Source organism: Bombyx mandarina, chromosome 04, assembly GCF_030267445.1.
Source record: "Bombyx mandarina strain Sakado chromosome 04, ASM3026744v2".
Lineage (NCBI taxonomy): Eukaryota > Metazoa > Arthropoda > Insecta > Lepidoptera > Bombycidae > Bombyx > Bombyx mandarina.
The window spans coordinates 2,314,397-2,336,780 of NC_143211.1; the positions used below are offsets into that span (position 1 = coordinate 2,314,397).

The window sequence follows — 22,384 nt, forward strand, 5'->3', positions numbered from 1 at the left end:
ATGTAATGCCATCTGTCAATGAACCTGCCAAAGGAACGTAAACGCTGGATAGTTTGAAATGTATTCGTCTGCTCTAATTTATATATCTATATATAATGTTCCGTGCGCCACTCGAGACTTGTTTGATGTTTGTGATGACAATAAGACTGTTTATACAGTTTTAAGCTTCGGTAGAAAAAAAACTGTTAACCTATTTTTGTAGGCGGGCGCTAGAGCTATACAGGTTTTAAACTTACTGGTGGTAGGACCTCTTGTGAGTCCGCACGGGTAGGTACCGCCACCCAACCTATTTCTGCCGTGAAGCAGTAATGCGTTTCGGTTTGAAGGGTGGGGCAGCCGTTGTAACTATATTTGAGACCTTAGAACTTTTATCTCAAGGTGGGTGGCGTATTTTACGTCGTAGATGTCTATGGGCTCCAGTACCCACTTAACACCAGGTGGGCTGTGAGCTCGTCCACTGATCTAAGAAAAAAAAAAACAATTATAGGAGCCTGTAAAGTATACAGTCTATCTGTGTGATAAGTGCGAGATTTTTAACGTTCTGTATAGCGTAAAAATTAACTCAAATTTGTATGGAGTCGGAACAGCGTCCCTAGCGGCAAACGTAGGAAAGCGTTCTAACTCCATAAAAATTTGAGTTAACTTTTACTCTATCGAGAACGTTAAAAAACTCTCACTAAGCACACTGATCATCAATGTCATGATCATCAATGGCTTGTGGACATGTGCAATACCAAGATTATAAGGTTTAAATTTCAATTACATAGAATTAACAAATATCCTACTCGTCTATTGTATCTATTTTTAACTGATAGTCGGTACGATGGTCGCTTCAACACACAAGGGGAACAAACAAAAATTACAGACATTCACTTTAATTAATAGACGACAAACACGAAAATCAACAATTTCAGTAAATCTATATATTAATACGTGAAGCAAAAACTTTGTACCCCTTTTTGTGAAAATTGCGCGGACGGAGGAGTATGAAAATTCCGACATTTATAGAGAATATAGAGAAGGCGTGCAGAATGCTAATTTTTTATTATTATGCCGTAATAATACCTTAAATCAATAAAAATAAAACATTACATACACTACCATATATTTGACACCACACATATATATACTCTTTTTTTTTTATTGCTTAGATAGGTGGACGAGCTCACAGCCCACCTGGTGTTAAGTGGTTACTGGAGCCCATAGACATCCACAACGTAAATGTGCCACCCACCTTGAGATATAAATTCTAAGTTCTCAAGTACAGTTACAACGGCTGCTCCACCCTTCAGACCGGAACGCATTACTGCTTCACGGCAGAAATAAGCGGGGTGGTGGTACCTACCCGTGCGGACTCACAAGAGATCCTACCGCCAGTAAATACTCTGTGTTTATTGTCAAACTTTTGATATTGTTTAAAGTCTGTGATCAAATTGAGAGTAGATTAATATTGTTTGTCTTTAATATTATTTATCTACAGTATAACCTTGGTGAAATCTGTGATTATAAAAGTATAATCTTTGACAATATAATTATAATAATGTTTAATGTTATAATTTCAATTATGTAATTATAGTCGAATTTCGACTACTGGGATACCACTAGTTATCATAATCTCTTCAAATTTGAAAAAGTAATTTAAATTGCAAACAAAGCATTTTAAATGAGTGATTAATCGGTATTAATTACGTTGCATTCGTGCCACGATTATTGCATGTTACAGTTTAAAATAGCCACAGTGTGTGTCAATCGGTTGGCTCGACATGAGACTGCAGTCGTAGATAACCTCGCGTTATCACTGTTTACTTAACACTTCGCCTGGCGACGGAGGTATTTTCGACCTGTTTTTTTGTTCGTTTTTTATTTTGCTTCAATGTTTTTCGTTGCATTGAATTAAAGAGAGGGGAATTAAGATGTAACAATATTACTTACTAGCTGACCCGGCAGACTTCGTAGTGCCTTAATCGATAATTAAAAGACCTAAGCTTTTGTATAAAATAAACTTAAAACAAACAAAAGGAATCCGTCCGACGGGGGACACATCAAAGGAAAAACAAAATTGTTATTTTTATTTAATTCCGAACATTTTCATATTTATCTACATTTTAAACCTTCTCTGGACAGCAATTCATTTTTATATTGTATATAGATAATAAGTTTTTCCTAGTTCACTAGTATTTTGGAGCCTGCTCAGACACATTGGATTCTCGGGTCTAATTCTAATTCTGCCCCGTCGTGTACTAAGTGAGCTGTGATTCGTTTGTTTTTTTTATTCTTTGATTGTTGCCTATCTTCAACAATCAAATAGGTAACTAATCACACTTCGCCTGGCGACGGAGGTATTTTCGACCTGTTTTTTTTTTGCCTTACTATTTTCGTTGCATTGAATTAAAGAGAAGGGAAATGAGATGAGAATGACAATATGACTTATTATAAGTTTTTCCTATCTCATTAGTATTTTTGAGCCTATTCGGGTACATTGGAAACTCGGTTCTAATTCTGCCGCGTCGTGTGCTAGGTAGACTGTGATTCCGTCGGTTTTTGTTTTCTTCTTTGATTGTTGCCTATCTTCAACAATCAAATAGGAAATCAACAGTTTTGATACAAACCGTAACTAAGCTTGTATCTTTCACATTAGAATCAACTTATATTTCTTCATTCCTTACTGCTTCGATTCTTCAATGAATCTATTCAATTATTCTGACCGTGATATTGGTTGTGATATAAACCAGGTGTGCTTGCTTCTTACGTTCGTATTTTATTACTCTGCAGTCGGGCGCACACCTTTCTTACACCTCGTAAGATGTATTGCACGACGAAATAGTTTGTTTACAATTACTATAAATAAAAATTCGCTTTATAATAATTGGCCACTTAATAGCTAAGGTAAAATTAATATCACGTTAACAATACCAATACACGTCAGTTGAAGTTGACGGTCCACGCGGCATAATCGACTAATGGCAAATCAATAGCTGGTACATTTTTAATAGCGTCGAGTCATTGTCCGTTGGCTCGAGTTCACGTCCGATGAATATTAAGTACCTAACGTATATAATATCGATTGAAGAACACCAATCTGTAATTGCTACGTCAGACTTTTGACATCCAGATGCACGTTAAAACTAACTGCCGTAAGAACAGCCCTAGTACATAAGTATCACAAGCTCTCGACCCACAATTACGTACGCACTACGAAAATTTCGTTCGGTTGGCACGCATCCAGATATTTAGTTTCGCTCTGATTTGATAACTATTTATACAAATGCTCATGATGTTATTGTGTGCTGTTTACATACGTCTTGTTTGTGTAATTTTTGTGTAGTTCAAATAGGAAATTTCACTATAAGGCAAAGTAAAGTGACAGCGTCGTTTATTTCCTATTGACGTCACAAATTAATTAGGTAAATTTATTTATAATTTTAAATCTTCCTCGGAATACGTTTTACCATTTACCCACTTAACTATTTATAAAGTTTTGAAAACACATGCGGCGCGTGCCGGTCCAAAAGACCGGTGCGCGCGTCACACGGTCAAATAAACAATCGAAGTGTGACAGTGTTGGGCGCTATCGCATTTTCCGGAGGCTGCCGAGCTTGACGTGGTAGGCGGCAGTGCCGCCGGCGCGCGCGCACCGAAAGCATGTGCCCCGCGCTTCTAGTGCGATGTACATAGAACCGGCCGCGTTTCGCGCACCCAGCGCCGAGTCCCTCGCCGCTTCCGAAACCACCACGCAAATATGGACGCAGTGCTTACCTTCGCCGTTATTCGCAGGCAAGAAAGCACCCCTTAAAAACTTCGAAGAGATCCAACCGCTGATTCAGCAAGGTCGCAAGCGCGAGCTCAAGCTGATCATCAGAGAAAATTCCTGGCCGATCAACAGCCCGGTCCGAGCATCGCTTTGGCCCGCTCTCTGCAGGCAACATCAACATGGGAAGTCTATGCTCGACGGCTTCTACTGGGACATGGTCACACAGGTCAGTGCTCTATTATTAAACTTACGCAACTCTGACTTAACAAGTATTTTTTTCTTAAAATAATACCTTGAAGACAACAAAATAAGCTTAGGATTCATCGGAGCCAATCTTTATCTAGATCTGACATCTAGTATGGTGTCGATAAAGAGTGGCGTTATCTCACAGAGCCGGCGAGTTCTTTTCGTTTACAAGGTCATGTGTATTTACTTTGCACAACGCCGCCCGAATGTTTGTCAGATATCGTGCGGCTGCGATAAAGAAGCTGACGTCCTCGTCGAGGTCGTGTTTTCTACTCGTTCTCTTTGCTCGCGATCCCCGCCGAGGCTAAGCCGCAGACCACTTCGAAATTCACGTCACGTGATCGTTCGTTCGCTGATGTCGTGAGTGTACTCGCAATAATTCGTGTCCTTGTATATAATACGTCATCCTTTTTTAATTTAAAGCCATTGAACTAGCAAGCCAGAAAGGCTGTTATTCAATTATTCAGTTTGAGATCGTATAATTTCAGCAAATAAGCTGCCGTGCGCTTCTGTTTTATCCGGCAACATCTCAAAGGCGTGTAATGTTTAAAATGATCTTTGTTCTTTTTTGCTCTCTTTTAAGCAAGTAACAATAATTACGGTAACATAGCAACGGTCAAAAATTTAAAATTAAGGTACACCAGAGCGAACCATGTACTCGTCCAGAGTCCTTGCGTCCGACATCAACGTGCGCTCATCCTTCGTTTCGAACGGTCGTTTCTCGCATCTTAATTACCCACCAGCCGCTCAACAATACCCAAGTAATTATACGACAGGTGTCTGTGGATAATGAATGGAAACACCGTCAATTTACATGTTTATTGTTTCGTATTGCGACAGTTTTGTAAGCAAACGTACATATGTATTTTTTTCTATAAATAGATATAGGTTAATACTTGTCCTATTTGGCTGTATGGCTGATTCAACAACGCAGTTCCTAAAACGCTGCAAACTTCAAATTTTGGCAGTTATTACGTAAGGCAACCACAACAAGGAAAGAGTTTTTAGATATTTTGCCCCAAAAGATTGAAAAACAGAATGGATGTTTTTAAACAATAAGTTACGTACCTACATAAAAAAATATGCGTATTTTTTACTCTTAATTTTTTACCCATAATAGGGTGAATGGTCATGAAACTGGCACAGCTGTTGTTGGCACTCCAGGGAAGGGTGTCTACTATAATACCACCATCAGCGTACGATAGATGAGCATATATGTAGTATCAATAAATCTATATTTTTCCTCCAATGAACAAAGGCAAAGGTATTTCCGAAAAACCTTCATCTCATTTTTTTCATCCTTCATAACTCTACCACCAATAGAGGAAGAGGTAGACCTAAGAAGAAATAGATGGATTGCGTGAAAGACGATATGTGTAAGAGGGGAGTGAGCGAAGAAAAGGTATATGCTATAGGAGTATAGAAGGAGAAAATATGTTGCGCCGACCTCAGGTTACAGGGAGAAGGGCAGGAGAATGATCTACCGTCAATAATACTAGTTTTTTTTTTATTGCCCTTGTAGGCAGACTAGCATACGGCCCACCTGATGGTGAGTGGTTACCGTCGCCCATGGACTTCAGCAATGCCAGGGGCAGAGCCAAGCCGCTGCCTACCGCAAAATTGTCAATCCACTCCCGATATCGAATCTAGAGGAACAGTTTTCGAAAGGTAACGCCTGATTCGACTGAGCGTGCGATGTTTACAAATTTCATAAACTGTTTTTTTGATAAATCATGTAATGCATAAGGTGTGTTGTTATTTCTGCGTGCGGGATTGGCACGGCATCAAGTCTTTTGAGCCCGCTCACCTTCGCCTCGGCACTCTTACACATACATAATTATGTGTACATGTTAAAATGGGTGTTGTTGCGAGAGCTTTCGGTATTCATGGAAAAGTTCATTTTTGCTGTCCGATTTTTAAGCTTTCGGTTTATAGGCAGAAATCTATATTTTTCCGTTACCTAAACAAACAACTATTATTCACCCTTTATTAGTAACTCATAGTTGCTATTTATTGTGAGCTGCTAAATATAGGATAAGGAATAATGTACTTAAATGTTTAATATGGGAAAAATAAATTAAATTAATAAAATTATATTAAAGTACTTCGTATCAGATGAATATTGCTGCAAATCGATTTAGGAATTCTCATGATATTTGTAAAACTTGAAATCCCGATATATCCGACTGAAAATGAATCAGTGACCAAATGTGTCTTACTTGTCCATTCGTAAAGGGAAAGTCGTCAAGGTTTTCGAAGAATCAACTCGAGAAAAACATTACTCAGACACTCGCCAAGTACATGCGCATAATTATGATATGAATGAATGTGTCACTTGATATTGATAGCTAGAAGGATGTTTTTTAGCTCTAAAAAAATCTTTGAAGATTTTGGCCTCCTTTGTAATCTAGACCACTAAGAGTCTTCGCGCATTAGTAAACTATTAATTGAACAGCAGTTGTTCAAATTTTTTTTTAAATAAAAAACTAGCCAAATGGTAAATCATAATCATTGGTCATTATTACTACAATAATTCGACCGTCCATGTGTAGGACTGTTGGTAAATGAACAGTTTTAATTAAATTAAATGCACCAAATGGTAACGGAATTCAAGAGGGTTGAAGAGTGAACTTGTCATCCGAACCCTGGTATCGTGCCAACGACGTGCCTTGACCTCGTGGACCGTCACACACTGTCACTCGCTGATAACAGTGGATTCCCGAGAAACGATATCGCCGTTACTCATACCTGGGAAATGAGGAAATCTAAAACAGCTTTGAGCACTTCACTGTGAAGTAGGACCCTTTTGTTAAGGCACCGTAGTTTTTATTTGATTACCCGCAATGGCAAACACTCGTCTGCCTGCAAAAGCAGACGAGTATACAACCCACCTTCTTTTTTTATTGCTTAGGTAGGTGGACGAGCTCACAGCCCACCTGGTGTTAAGTGGTTACTGGAGCCCATAGACATCTACGACGTAAATGCGCCACCCACCTTGAGATATAAGTTCTAGGTCTCAAGTATAGTTACAACGGCTGCCCCGCCCATCAAACCGAAACGCATTACTATTTCACGGCAGAAATAGGCAGGGTGGTGGTACCTACCCGTGCGGACTCACAAGAGGTCGTACCACCAGTAATTACGAAAATTATAATATTGCAGGTTTGATTTTTATTACACGATGTTATTCTTTTACCGTGGAAGTCAATCGTGAAAATTTGCTGAGTATATATTTCATTAGAAAAATTGGTACCCCCGCCTGAGATTCGAACACCGGTGCATCGCTCAACACGAATGCACCGGACGTCTTTATCCGTTAGGCCACGACGACTTACACCTAATGGTGAGTGGTGGCAGAAATAGCCTAGATGGTGATACGTATCCATCCGTCACGAAGTAAACTATTAACATAATCGGCCCAAGGAATCTTTCGTAAAAACCAGTAATTAATAAAGAATAACCTAATTGTAGGTCGTATAATGAAATTAATTAACATGCCAGTATGTGTCTCATAAAGAGACCATTCGTTTTTAATGACTATAATAATTAATTATCACTCAATAAAGTAGACGCGAGAAATTCTAACTGAATTTCATGACGCCAAAGCTGTTGTAAACTAAAATCCTCCATTAAATTATGAACACGGGAGTTCGTTCTGCAATTTGTAAATGGGTTATCGATAATTTGCGAACTCAAAGGAATTTGAAAATTCGGCTTCGGATTCATTGGATTCAAAGGCATTTGAAAATGAATCGATGTTTAATGAATCGTTTGATTCTACCGATTAATACTCTCCAAAAGCTTCGTTTGAAGAAGGACATGTCATAGCGCTCGGGAAACACCGTGGAGGGGAGCTCATTCCATAGCCGGATGGTACGTGGCAAAAAAGATCTCTGGAAACGCACTGTGGATGACCGCAGTGGCTCCAGGTAGTATGGATGAACTCTACTCCGGTTGCGAGCGGTGCGATGGTAAAAACGAGATGCCGGTATCATTTCGAACAATTCCTCAAAGCACTCCCCATGAAACATACGGTACAAAATACAGAGGGATCCGAAGTCCCTCCGCAGACCCAGAGGTTCCAAACGATCCGTGAGAATGGGATTATCGACAATCCGAACGGCCCTCCTCTGTATGGAGTCAAATGGAAGAAGCTTGTACTACTTTCCTTAAGTAGTAGGTGAGCTCACGGCGCTCAAACCTGACGACGTTGCTAACACTGGCCCTAGCAAGAGCAGTGCTTCGCAGAATCTACCGCCGGATCGGAACGTTTTAACAAATTTGTAGTGTATTGGCATTTGCCTTTTCCGTACAAATAATTTAAAGTGACTACCACATAATATGTATTATATATATTCGTAATATAACCTTATTGTGACATCCTTACATTAAACCAGAAATCCCATTACATGAAATCCTATTATAGAGAACAGACGGGTCGTGATTTCGCTGTTTCATATTAAAACTTGGTTCTAATGAAGCCTCACGGGACGAAATTTCCGCTCTTTGTGTTCCGCTACAACATTGTGGCCGAACTAAAGCTAAATTTTACTTCCAATACTGCGGAATAAATTTGAAAATGCGCCATTATTTAATAAAGCAAAATAATGGTTTTTTTTTAACCAAATTCTTAATTCTGTATCTGTGTACAGTTACTAGTGTATATGTTCGTTTTTAGGTCTTGAATAATATAGAGCATACTCTGTTTTATCTTATTTATTTACTTTAATTACCTATGATAAGAAAAAAGAGGTGTGTCATAAATACTATTTCTGGTTTTATCATGAAGTAGTTTGTTATTCAAGTTGTGATATATTTTATTAGTAAATTCCCACTAATATGATATTCTGCTTTACTGAAAGAAAAAAAAACAAGTGATGATAATCTTCATTTTAATAGATAAAGAAATATATACTTTGATAATAAATATTGAACAGTAGTTGGTATATTCAGTCTGTTATTATAATTTTTATACTAATCTAAAGCTTTTTGAATGACAGTAATAAAAATAATATCTCATTTTAATTTTTAATACGGCGTCATTAAAATTCCTCCGTTGTACGTGTGTGACATAAAAAATATAGTTAGCCGATAATTGATATACTTACATAGGTAAACCGGAGCGGGCGGTGGCCAAGAGCCAAAACTTAAAATAGATCGGCAGCTCCATTTTGTTTTCCACGGCTTCTCATCGCGGCTTCAGCCTGCATTGTGGTCACGTGCTCTCTCGCCCATTAAGGATTTCGTTTGGCTTTATGTAACGATTATAGCGATTACGATTATGTGGTAGCTATTTGTATTTATCTGATACTAGCGACCCGCCCTCGCATCGCTTCGGAAACTGTAATTTATTATTGATTTCTCCACTATTTAATGGACGTTATTATACACATAAACCTTTCTCTTCAATCACTCTATCTATTAACAAAAACCGCATCAAAGTCCGTTGCGTAGTTTTAAAAACTAGAGGTCCCGCAGTAGTCGAAATTCGACTGTAATTAATTGGAATTGTAAGTTTGTACACTATTATGATTGTGTTTTATGCTTCTTTAATCACAAATTTCGCCAAGACTACACTATAAAAAATATTAACAAAGACAAACAATATTTAATCTCAATTTGACAACAGACGTCAAGAACAAAAGTTTGACAATAAATAGTATGCATGCGTGTGTGCGACAAATACATGGTATGTAGTGTGTGTAATGTTTTCTTTATTGATTAAATGTATCTTTTATGAATTATTTTAAAAAAGATATTAGCATTGTGCACTTCTTCTCTATATTCTCTATAAGTGTGGAAAATTTCATACTCCTCCGTCCGCGCAGTTTTCGTAAAAAGGGATTCAAAGTTTTTGCTTCACGTATTAATATATAGATTTAAGCATATATAGGGACAGAGAAAGTGACTTTGTTTTATACTATATAGTATGATTATTCAGCGATCGGCTTTTTAACGTAACAATTTTGTATCAATTTTACAGTTTATTGATGTTTTTTTTTTAAAGTTTAATCAACGGTTTTTCGGCCCTTCGTCCCTATTTTTTACATTCAGGAATTGTTAAGTGTCAGTATAGAAATCGGGTCCTAATATTTTTTATATCGTTTATTTAGTGAGCTTTTAACAATACAGAAATGTAAGAAAAAACATGTGAAAACAGATTTCATTACACGCTCCGTTGATCGTGTCCTTGTAAGTCAGCTGATGCGACAACGCCTGTTTCCGACCACTTTGGAAATGCAGCCGATTGTCACAAAATATCAGTCGAGGATTGGTGTTTAGAAAAAGAAACAATGGATTACAATGAATTAATTTAAAAAAAAATCACATTCAACGCACAACGATTGGATAATTTATGTAATTTGAAAAGAAAAAGCATATATAGTACAAGTTTTACTCCAAGTCCAAGTTTATTATGTAAAATCATTGATTTCGTCGTCGTGCCCAAAAGAGTCAGACGTCCAGGATAGTCGTATCCGGCGAAGCGTCTACGCCGCGTTTCAAATTCAAAGATAGATACAAAATTTTCTAATCAAATATGATGCGTGTTTACTGCGTATTCTAAAATACATCGTTTCCACGACGACATAATAACATCGTGTATTATAAATCAAATTCGCAAAAATTAGGAATTATGTATTTTTATAGATAAAGCGTATTTTGTACACGGCACACCACCACCACCACCACTCACCCTATTTCTGCCGTGAATTAGTCATAATTGTCGGTTTGAAGAGAGAGCCGGTATATCATTGCGACTTCGGTCTTCAGTCACACGGTGGATGATGGTATTCAACATTATCATATGACTGGCTTGTATGAGCTTTAGTAACCGCTTAATAACGGAAGGGCTCTGGGACCATTCATTCTCTGCCATAAAAAAAGTATTGAGTAGTTAGTATACGAACCAATTATTAAGTTTACGAAAGATGTAGTGCTGAAAGACAAAAGGGAATGCAATGTTGCTGACGAGGATGTCGAAGCCAAAGTGGAGGGGTAAAGTAAGGAAAGCTGACCCCACCACCATGTGGGATAAAGAGCTAGGAAGAGAGAGAGAGAGAGAGAGAGAGCACGTAGAATGATGATGGATAATAACTGATTTTGAAGTAGTTTGTCAATCTCCGATGAGGCTTAGTGTATCGTTTGCAAAACAGTAGGTGAAAAGCGAAAGCGGAAAACTCCACTCCTCGACTTAATGTCTGACCATCGGGTCAAGCATCTTGTGTTGGCAAGTAGCTCTGTAAAACCTCGGTAAGGTAAGGTATATTGCGAGCTTGCGAAATATCAAGTTGCACAAAATATAATTGAATTACCGATTATTATTGAATTCAGGTTGTGTTGTATTATCAAAGTTTTGTCTTTGAGAGCGTTCAACTTGTGCTCTGTAAAATCGATAACGGGAAATGAACTTATTTCCTGTACTTGTTACACAAAGCATGCGTTTAAAATAACCTTCGCATCTGAATATCTGAGTTGTGAGGGCATCGCGAAGAGACATTCTATTTAATTTGGCACAAACCTTCATTCTTCTTTTTTCTTCACCTTATCCCACTAGGTGGGATCGGCACAGCTAATTTTTCTCTTCCATTCTTTTCTATGAGCCGTTATCTCAACACTCACTCCTCTCTCTCTCTCATGTCGTCATTCACACACTCCATCCGAGTCTTCTTAGGTCAACCTCTTCCTCCTCTACCTTGCACTACTATTTCCATACATCTCCTAGTCACATGCATCTCTCTACGCAGCACATGTCCAAACAACGCTAAGCGTCCGCTCTTTAATTTTAACCTACACAAACAAAAACAACAAACACGGCACAAACCTACATTAACCTTTTTAATTTATTCTTCAATATGTACTACTTCACATTTAACACGAGTCGATACCGGGTGTATGAGTTTTTTTTCCGCCGTAACTCTATCCCCTTTCGGTGTACTAGTATACTGGCCGTCGGACCTATTCTGATTTTTTTTCCTACCTATTCGCTGGTAGCTTAAGAGGTTATTCAATTCCGTGAGCTCACGGGCTCAACCTGAGAGAATTTGCTAACACTAGCCCTAGCAAGAGCAGGGATTCGCAGAATCCACCACCGGATCGTAATCGCGACCCACTAGAAGATCCAGCGAGAAACTTAATGAGCTATTCATATTACATACGCATGTGCATTTACATCGTACAAACATGCATATTTGTATATTATGTAAATACAGAAAATCGCTGCAAACATGAACAAAGACAAAAGTACTTAACATTTTACATTTACACGTCAAAATTAACCTTATAGTGAACAGACGTAGAGCTCATTACCCAAATGTTCCACCACTACAAGAAAATAAATACGTCAAGACACTCGTTATCGTCCAAGAGTCCGAGTTTTGAATTATCGCACGTATTCTGTGTGTGTAATTAAATTAGTAATTATAAATATTATGTAATATCTTGGTATTTTGATAAAAATTAAGGTATGGTTTTATTAGCATACGTTAACGAACTACCACTATGTCTATTTCGAGACATCTCAAATTCGAAAAACATTCTTGACTTAATGATCTATTTCAGGTCGTCAGGTTCGAGCTCACGGGGCTTAAACCTGACGACGTTGCTAACATTAAACCTACCAAGAGCAGTGCTACGCAGAATATACCATCGGATCAGAAACGCGACCTACTGAAAAGATCTAGCGAGAAACTCAGTGGGCTATGCCTATAGGTTAATTTTCTCGCCGAGCCCTTCGTCGTAAGCGGCGGGTTCGGCGAGGACGATGCCCGGTGCTTGAGACACCTAAAAGCAGTGTTAGTAGATCGGGAAGATCCGAAATGACGTGCATAGGGCGACGTCGACTGTTTACCAGTCGATCCGCTGGGTCGGGATGTATTTACCGGCGGCCACGATGAGAGGGTTCTCGTGTCGTGCCGCTTTTCCTAAATGGCGTACTGATGCCAACTGTTGATACTTACTGATGTTTACGCGTCTATCTGAGAGAGCTCACCGGTGAGCACCGCACCTAAGTGAAAATACTCGTTTTTTCATGTGGCGTTCTACGTGTTAAAATATGAAAGCTTGGCGAGTAAGCTTAAAATTGCACATAGCAGATGTTGGTTTTACAACGACGAATGTATGCTTTATATAAATGTTGGCGTCAGTATCAACGATTCAAACTAAAGTTTCGTAATGAAACCCCCAATACAGTTTTCTATTTATTAGTTTGGTCGTCTATTTCTATACGGTTATCGTTGCGACCAGTTGCCAATATTTATGAGTTATTCAGTACATAAAAATGTATCCAAACAAAATAAATTTTATTTCGTGTTAAATGAAAATGATTTATATTTTCACCATCCGGTTTAGTGTTGCAATCTACACCCTGTTTGTATAATATTAAGTCTATCGAGAATCATTTGTCTTATTGTTCCAAACTGGTCCATTATGGCTTGCTGTGTCCACTGTGCTGTGTTATCATGCTTTTAGCTAGTTATATTGTGTGTGTTATATAGTGTATATTATCGGGGGGAAGCAATCGAGTTCCAGTGGTAACACCAATAAACGCACTAGAAAGTGGGTAGATAGATTTTCCTGCTCAATCATCAGTCTACTTGTATGATGATGATGATGGCGCTTGCAACACCGCCGAAATATCGGAAATTCATTCAATATACAAATCGTCGTAAAAACCCGTTTAATTATAGTATATACTAGCGACCCGCCCTCGCTTCGCTTCGGAAACATTAAAACACACATGAAACCAAAAAATTAAAATAAAATTTTTTTTAAAAAAAGTAGCCTATGTTCATCAGGGACAATGTCGGCTTCTAATGGAAAAATAATTTTTCAAATCGGTCCAGTAGTTTCGGAGCCTATTCGAAACAAACAAACAAACAAATCTTTCCTCTTTATAATATTAGTATAGATATAGACTAGCGACCCGCCCTCGCTTCGCTTCGTAAACTGTAATTTATTATTGATTTCTCCACTGTTTAATGGATGTTATTATACATATTAAACCTTCCTCTTCAATCACCCTATCTATTAAAAAAAAACGCATCAAAATCCGTTGCGTAGTTTTAAAGATTTAAGCATACATAGGGACAGACAGTTATAGGGACAGAGAAAGCGACTTTGTTTTATACTATGTAGTGATAAGATAGCCGCGAAAGCTTAAAACATATCGATTTTCGGATATTATACAGTTTTCTAGGAAAATCAAGACAATTAATATCTAGTCGTCCTTTTTTGAAACCGTTCTTACTTCAATATAAGGCAAACTCACATCGCCCGGCCTAACCTTGTTGTAATGAAATTATAATGGAAAATTCCATTAAAACATTCGTTCGAAATGATAAAATCCATTCTTCCAATAACATAATTTGTTGTCATCCAAAAATAAGCTTTCAGGTGGAATCCGTAAAGTCCGTTTTTGGAAGTTATTCATTCGATTAACCTGTTTGTAATGATAAATTGAAAATATCATACACACAAGAACCTTAATTTAGTTTGGATAAATAATTTTAGTAAATACGGTGAAGAAGAGGAAATACCAGAAGAGGATATATGTTTTTTTTATCTGATGTGTCCAATATGTCACTTTTCGTGAATTGCTTCTACGGTGAAGGGAAAAATATGGTGCAATTAACTGTTTTTTTTATTTGCTCAATTTAAAAATGCAAATACTGTGAACCTGAAGAAATTATTGTTCTCACCCATCATCATCATTCTCCTGCTCTTCTCCGAGTCACCTGGGGTCGGCGCAACATATTTTCTCCTTCCATACTCCTCTATCATACACCATTTCTTCGCTCACTCCCCTCTTTTTTTATTGCCCTTGTAGACAGACGGGCATACGGCCCACCTGATGGTGAGTGGTTACCGTCGCCCATGAACTTCAGCAATGCCAGGGTCAGAGCCAAGCCGCTGCCTACCGCTTAATACTCTTACTTAATTAACACTTAATAATCTTACACAAGTCGTCTTTCACGCAATACATCCATTTTTTCTTAGGTCTACCTCTTCCTCTTGATCTTACCCAATGTTTGCCCCAAATAACGTAGGTATTGTTCTGGTTTGAAACGTGTAGAAATTTCAAAGTGAATAGATGATGACATTCACATCGTCCTGCGTACCTTTTTTTTTTATTTTTTATTGCTTAGATAGGTGGACGAGCTCACAGCCCACCTGCTGTTAAGTGGTTACTGGAGCCCATAGACATCTACAACGTAAATGCGCCACCCACCTCGAGATATAAGTTCTACGGTCTCAGTATAGTTACAACGGCTACCCCACCCTTCGAACCAAAACGCATTACTGCTTCACGGCGGAAATAGGCGGGGTGGTGGTACCTACCCGTGTGGACTCCCAAGAGGTCCTACCACCTGACTGACACATTTTTGTAAACTGGCGACCGTCAAATACAACTATCTCATAGGATTTGATTACTCATACGACACGATACGCATTTAAAAATAGACTCTCGATTCTTTAAAAAGAACGTGTAAACAGAGATGACCTACACGAAAATCGCTGTTACGTCTAAAATAATCTACACTGACTGCTTGCTTCGTTTTGTAGACGGCAGATAACCCCCGGGGGTCGTTCCGCTGCAATCGCGCTGTCAATCAAACTAGGTACTGTAAACAGCTCTGCTCTGAGGTTATCAATGTTAGCACCGCCCGCGGGCCATGATACGGAAATTGTCTCAACATGACACATACATATTATACAATTTAATTTTCTGTCCATGTTATTAAAATTAAAATGTCTTTTTTAGTGCCCCTGTAGGCAGACGAGCATACGGCCCACCTGATGGTGAATGGTTACCGTCGCCCATGGACTTCAGCAATGCCAGGGGCAGAGCCAAGCCGATGCCTACCAACATGTTATGTTTTTTTCCTTTTGTACCAAATTTCTACTTCAGGCGGTTTTTTTCCTTTCCTTTCTAGCTCGACAGTAGTCGACATCCTTACAACTGTTGCAGATGTCGGCAATCACTCTGTGAGATTGTCCTGTGTTTTCGTTGAAAATTAATGAAAGTAATTCTGATAACATTTGTAACAGTACATACGACGTATGTATTTAATTTTCATGTTGTTATTGTAATTGTCTTGATATGAGGAAGTATTTCAACTACCGTTATCCGTTTACCAAATATTTACCGACGCGTTATCAAGTAACTGAACTTGTTATTTGTACTACATACCTATATAGTCTTTTTTTTTTTCGTTTGACTGACCTTCCCTGTTTTTCTATCTACGCGACATAAACGCTTGGTGGATTTTAATGTTTCTATATTTTGTAAACACGAATCGTTGCTCTGTAATATGATGCCGTTGAATGCGTTTAGACACTTGAAGCTTAATACCTAACCTACTAGATAAATGAAGTGTTTTTCACAATCGACTTACGCTTGCGAAAGATTTACAGTCGTGCACTGTACGATGGTAAAATTCGTAGCTATTTCCGACGGAATCCGCCTTGTGGATTTGCTCCGACGAAAATAGCATCATCGATCTTATTTGCAAGAGAGAATAACACAGCCCGCGTATTTATTTGTACAGGGGAATATAGGAAAAGTTTTGCCTTATTTTCGGAGTTCATTTAACATATTCATAAAACTGCAGTACATACCTATCGTACGATTTTTCGTTACATCGTTCGTTGTCTTTTTAAATTTTGAGCTGAAACACTTGAGATAAATTGAAAATAAACCTGTCATAATAGTAAGTAGCATGGAACAGCAAATTCACAATTTGGCTTTGTCGGCCCATTTTATTCAATTAGGTGTTGATTGTCGGTGGCAAGAGGTCGTGCCGGGGATGTGTCCGTGTTAATTAGGGCCTTCGCCCACACGTGCTCATTGTCACCGGGGCCTTATAATCCGACGCGGTTCACGTGTCATGCTTTGTCCATACCTCACGTGGACAGACTTAAATTACTTTACTGCGTTCAAACAATTTCGATTTATCTTGTGTATATACAACATTTAGTACAACATTTAGTGCAGCTTATCCACGTTTTGCAGTTGACCTAATTTTGTAAAGACTGTTATATAATGTTTTGTGAGCTCCCGATATTTCGCTGTTGTAAAGGCTAAAGACTCACGGGAAGATTGTGTCTAGGATGTTAAAAGGCTCAAAAGATAGGTAAATAAATCTACCTACTTTTTAAATAAGCATTCCAAGAATCCGTTAGATAATGCCATTTAAAATGTAGATAGATAGATAACAGTGAAATTTTAACACAATTCATGACGTATTTTATCAATAGATTTGAATTGAAGATAAGACCCTAATATACTCTCTCAATCATTAGAGATTGGCGTACAAACAAACAGACATATTGTCTCCTATACTTTTTGATAGGTTACGAACTTATACTTTTTGTACATTTTTGGTAGTTTTTTTGTACTGTTGACGTCCAAGGCCATTAAACATTGGAAATTGATAATAGAAAAAATTAAAATATCTTTAATAATGTTTACAGATCGAAAAACGGATAATACACGCCACTAATGTCAAGAAGTTCAAAATGACTTTGAATATTCAAAGAACAGTCGCTATTATAACTCTTAACGGCTTTCGTGTATCGGATTTAGGATTCAAAAACATAATAACATGATCAAGATTGATCAGTTGAAAGCATTCGATAATGCTTATTTATCATGTCGGTTACCAAGGCTTAATGCAAATGTGCATGTTTAAACACATCGAATTGAAATGTTCACGGATTTGGCGCGATTTAGGCTTAACCAACGAGATTTCTCATAACAGGTACTAGGAGTATACAACCAACGCGTCATCTAAAAATCATGTTTATTTATAAAGACTAGTGGTCGCCCGGTAATCGAAATTCTCTCATAATTAATTGAAATTATAAGTTTGTACACTATAACGAATCTATTGTCAAAGACTATTCTATAATCACAGATTTCGAAAAATATTAATAAAGACAAATAATATTTTATTTAATCTATTCTCAATTTGACCACAGACTATAAGCAATAAGTAAAGTTTGATAATAAACAAATAGTAGGCACGCGTGCGTGTGTTAAATTGATGGTAGTGTGTGTAATGTTTTTTATATTGATTTAATGTATTTTTTATGCATAGTAAAAAATAATAATTAACATTCTGTACTCTTTCTCTATATTCTCTATAAATGCAGAAAATTTCATACTCCTCCGTCCGCGCAATTTTCGTACTAAAGGGTTACAAAGTTTTGCTTCAGGTATTAATATATTTATAAACATGTGTGATTGCAATTTTGGCCACTTTTGGCATTCCAACAATTGCTAAGAACTTTGACTCTGACCACTAACTGTTATGACTTTAAAAATGTTATTTTTTGACAATACGTACGTATTTTGCCAGTGAAGACATTTTCGCTGATCGCCTACACGAAAACATAGATTAGACTTATCTAAATCTTAAACATAATATCACGTACGTGACGAACACGAGAGTCAACCGACTTCGCGTAGCTAAGTCCGCTGGGACATCATCCTAAATGGTTAACGTTTTGTTACGTAACATGGTGATATTATTCGAGGCATTTTAATGATCGCGTGCAAAGGATCTGCCTCTAGAACCGGTTCGGCTTGTAAACAAAAGGGTACAGGTTTTTAGTTGCTCGAGCGTGGGCGGCCTTGACTGAGCGAAGGACGGTGAGCGGCGCGGCTGTGAGAACGCGCGCGAGGGCGTGGCTGGCTCGCACGCAACACGGCGTCGCGTACTGTGTGCTTAGTGCGAGTTCTTTAACGTTCTCGATAGCGTAAAAGTTGCTCATATTTGTATGTAGTTGGAACGTTTGCGTACGTTTGCCGCTAGGGGCGCTGTTCCAACTGCATACAAAATTGGGTTAACTTTTACGCTATCGAGAACGTTAGTTTTTTTTTTATCCTACCTAAGCTGAGAGCCTTGAGAGGCTATATCAGCGTAACCTTAACTAGTAGGTGAGCTCACGAGGCTCAAACCTGACGACGTTGCTAACACGAACCCTAGCAAGAGCCGGGCTTCGCAGAATCTACCACCGGATCGGAACGCGACCCACTGATAAGATCCGGCGAGAAACTCAGCGGGCTGTGTCTGAGGGTTAATTTACTCGTCGAGCCCTTCGTCGCAAGCGACGGGTTCGACGAGGACGATGACTGGTGCTTGAGGTACCTAGAAGCACCGTTAGTGGATCAGGAGGATACGATATGATGTGGAGAACGTTACGCACAAGGGCTGTCTTGTCCTACGAATCACATCTAATATATTAATCTGTCTATCGGCGAGTACTGTAGCTACATAGGTACAATTCGTGAATATTTATCCGGAATAAAGACAAATAAATGACATCCCTAACGATCAAGCTTCTTGCTTAACGTTCGCATCGATAAATGGGAAACGAGACCAAGTGATGCAAAATACATAAATTCCATTGTTTGTTAACATGCTTAAACTACAACAAAAACATCTTTCACTATGAACGAAATAGAACTATGTGCTCTAAAATAAAGGCAACAAGATCTATTATCGCTTGCGTATCCCTTAGTCCTTTTACGTTTTTTTTTTAAAATCTGTATTCTTTTTTTTTTTTTTTTATTGCTTAGATGGGTGGACGAGCTCACAGCCCACCTGGTGGTTACTGGAGCCCATAGACATCTACAAAGTAGACGCGCCACCCACCTTGAGATACAAGTTCTAAAGTCTCAGTATAGTTACAACGGCTGCCCCACCCTTCAAACCGAAACGCATTACTGCTTCACGGCAGAAATAGGCAGGGTGGTGGTACCTACCCGTGCGGACTCACAAGTGGTCCTACCACCAGTAATAAGAAGGTGGCCTTCAAAAAAATCAATAAACGCTTTTTTAAGTAATTAAAGTTGGAACTGGAAACGTGTCACTGGTACTAAATTAACTGATTTTGAAAATACGCTTACAGACAAGCAATGTTCTTAGTACATTTAGGTTGGTACGGTAGGCAGCAGGTTGGCTCTGCTGGCATTGCTGACGCCCATGGGCGACCGTACCCACTCACCATCAGGTGGGCCGTGCACCTCTGTCTGCAAGGGCAATAAAAAAATACTTAACCAGTTAACTAAAAAAACTTAACAGGAAAGAAGTAGTGTACAAATTAAAAATTATATAACAATAATAATTGGGAATAAATCACGCACTGTCATTCACGGCCCCAATTTAGGTTTCCCTGCGTTATAGGTACCAAAGACTGATAAACATACTTATGTATAAACATATATAGATAATAAACACCCAGACAAAGAGCAAACAAATCAGTTCATCACAATCAATGTTTGCTCGACGTGGAAATCGAACCCACGGCCCTCGGCCCAAAAGTCAGCGTCGCTAACTACTGCGCCACCGAGTCAGTTATACCACAAGAGTAAACAATAAAATAAAAAAAACTTATAAATTAATTTTTTTACTATTTATTTTTTAAGTATTTTGTTGTATTATGTACTTTTTTTTTCCTTAATGATAACGCAAGAAACACGTGCTTATGACACGTATGGTTATCAAATAATTTACGTAGAGCCAGACAAACTCTCTATATAATCGGTTTGGATTTTAAATACAAAACATCATGTGATCGTAGAGAATAAAATACCATTATTGTGGAGGTCGTTTAAGCCAGTTTAAGGTGAACAGTCGGATAGGGGTGTTCATTGTCGGTTTAATGTTCGAAAATGTAAGTAAATCCCGTAAGATTCCGTCTTCCGCGACCGATTTCTAACGATAGGTATTCTGTATCAACGCGCAGATTTTTAAGGGCAATATTTAACAGTCCTTTACGGCTTAAAATACTTAAAAAAAAGGTTTCTCTTACACTTGAATTCCAATACGATTTCTATTTTTACTTTTATTTTATCGTATTTATTATATTAGCCGATTTCACAATGTCTTTTCATTTATTGCATCGATGGGCGAACGAGCCCACAGCTCATTTGATGTGAAGTGGTTACTGGATAAATGTCGCCAACCAACTCGAGACACGAGGCGTTAGTCTCGAACTCTTTAGGATATTTACTTGTAGCTGGTCGTCCTGGAAGCCGCGGCAGGTACGTACCACCGCCCTGACTATTTTGACCGCGAAGTATGTGTGAAAGGAGCAACAGCCGTTATTTTGTATTGTCATTGCATAGACCTATGGACGAGTCGTGTACGGGGAGGTTCGCTGTATCTGCTTCACTCTGTGTGATATGTTACACTTCTAATCTCTATTGTTGCCTGTGGTTGTTTGTTTGTTCCCACCAGCCCACGAACGTCCTCTACTGGGCATAGGCCTCCGTCCAGGCTGGCCACGATATCAGTAAATGTTTCGAGCGCTGGGCTACTTGTAATATCGGTTGTGTACTGGTACATGAGCTCTCGTCGAACCCAATGCTTGCGAGGAATGGTTCGGTTACTAAATTAACCCTTAGACATAGCTCACTGAGTTTCACGCCGGATCTTCTCAGTGGGGCGCGTTTCCGATCCGGTGGTAGATTCTGTGAAGCATTAATCTTTTATTTATTTATTTTTATTGCCTAGATGTGTGGACGAGCTCACAGCCCACCTGGTGTTAAGTTGTTACTGGAACCCATAGACATCTACAACGTAAATGCGCCACACACCTTGAGATATAAGTTCTTAGGTCTCAGTATAGTTACAACGGCTGCCCCACCCTTCAAGCCGAAACGCATTACTGCTTCACGGCAGAAATAGGCGGGGCGGTGGTACCTACCCGTGCGGACTCACAAGAGGTCCTACCACCAGTACTAGTTGCTAGGGCTATTCTCTCAGTTGAACCCGTGACCTAACCAACACATCCGGGCGTAGTTGGCCCTTAACTTACCAGCGAATAGGTAGGAAAAAAAACAGTGCAGATTAATAGCGAGCCAGACTACTGTATTAAAGACAAGCTCGTTATATTAATCCTATAAAAAAATGTACAACAAAATACAAAAATAAGAGAAGTAAGTTAATAAAAAATCTTCACAACATTAAGAATGCAAAGACTTGGTGATATAATTTTAAGTTTTATCACACGAATTTTATTATTGTACTAAAATATCGTCGCGGAACGTTTTCTGAGACGTTTGTTATTTTTGTTAAATACGAATTTTATTACGTTTTTGCGAGATAAAAAAACCGCTCAGCTTTGTTGATGTTTTAATTATAGATCAGTGGTATGAACAGACACGGCGGGCCTGCGGATAGATGTCTCGACTCTCCGTGACATACTGTTATTGCAATCACTTTATTTTGTCGTTCGATTTACGAAGTTTTGATACGGTCGTTGCCCTAACGTCACGTTCACACGAGCCGATTTTAGTAATCGATACTTTTAAATTAGATCGATTTGAATCGATCGATAATCGTTTTTAATTTTGAATCGATTTGAAGCAATCGATAA

General features: G+C 38.5%; 1 protein-coding gene across 13 annotated transcripts in view; it reads left to right on the forward strand.

Moving 5' to 3' along the window:
- The window catches only part of sky (GTPase-activating protein skywalker), a 91,165-nt gene that overhangs the window by 15,777 nt on the left and 53,004 nt on the right, over nt 1-22,384 (forward strand). For 10 of the 13 annotated variants that reach the window (XM_028186290.2, XM_089740442.1, XM_089740443.1 and 7 more), the window contains exon 3: nt 3,775-3,977. The exons of 2 other annotated variants lie outside the window; for them this stretch is intronic. In XM_028186290.2, the coding sequence (XP_028042091.1) occupies nt 3,775-3,977 (203 nt within the window). Of the gene's footprint in view, nt 1-3,598; nt 3,978-22,384 lie in introns of those variants that run through there. One more of the 13 variants, XM_089740445.1, reaches the window with a different exon arrangement.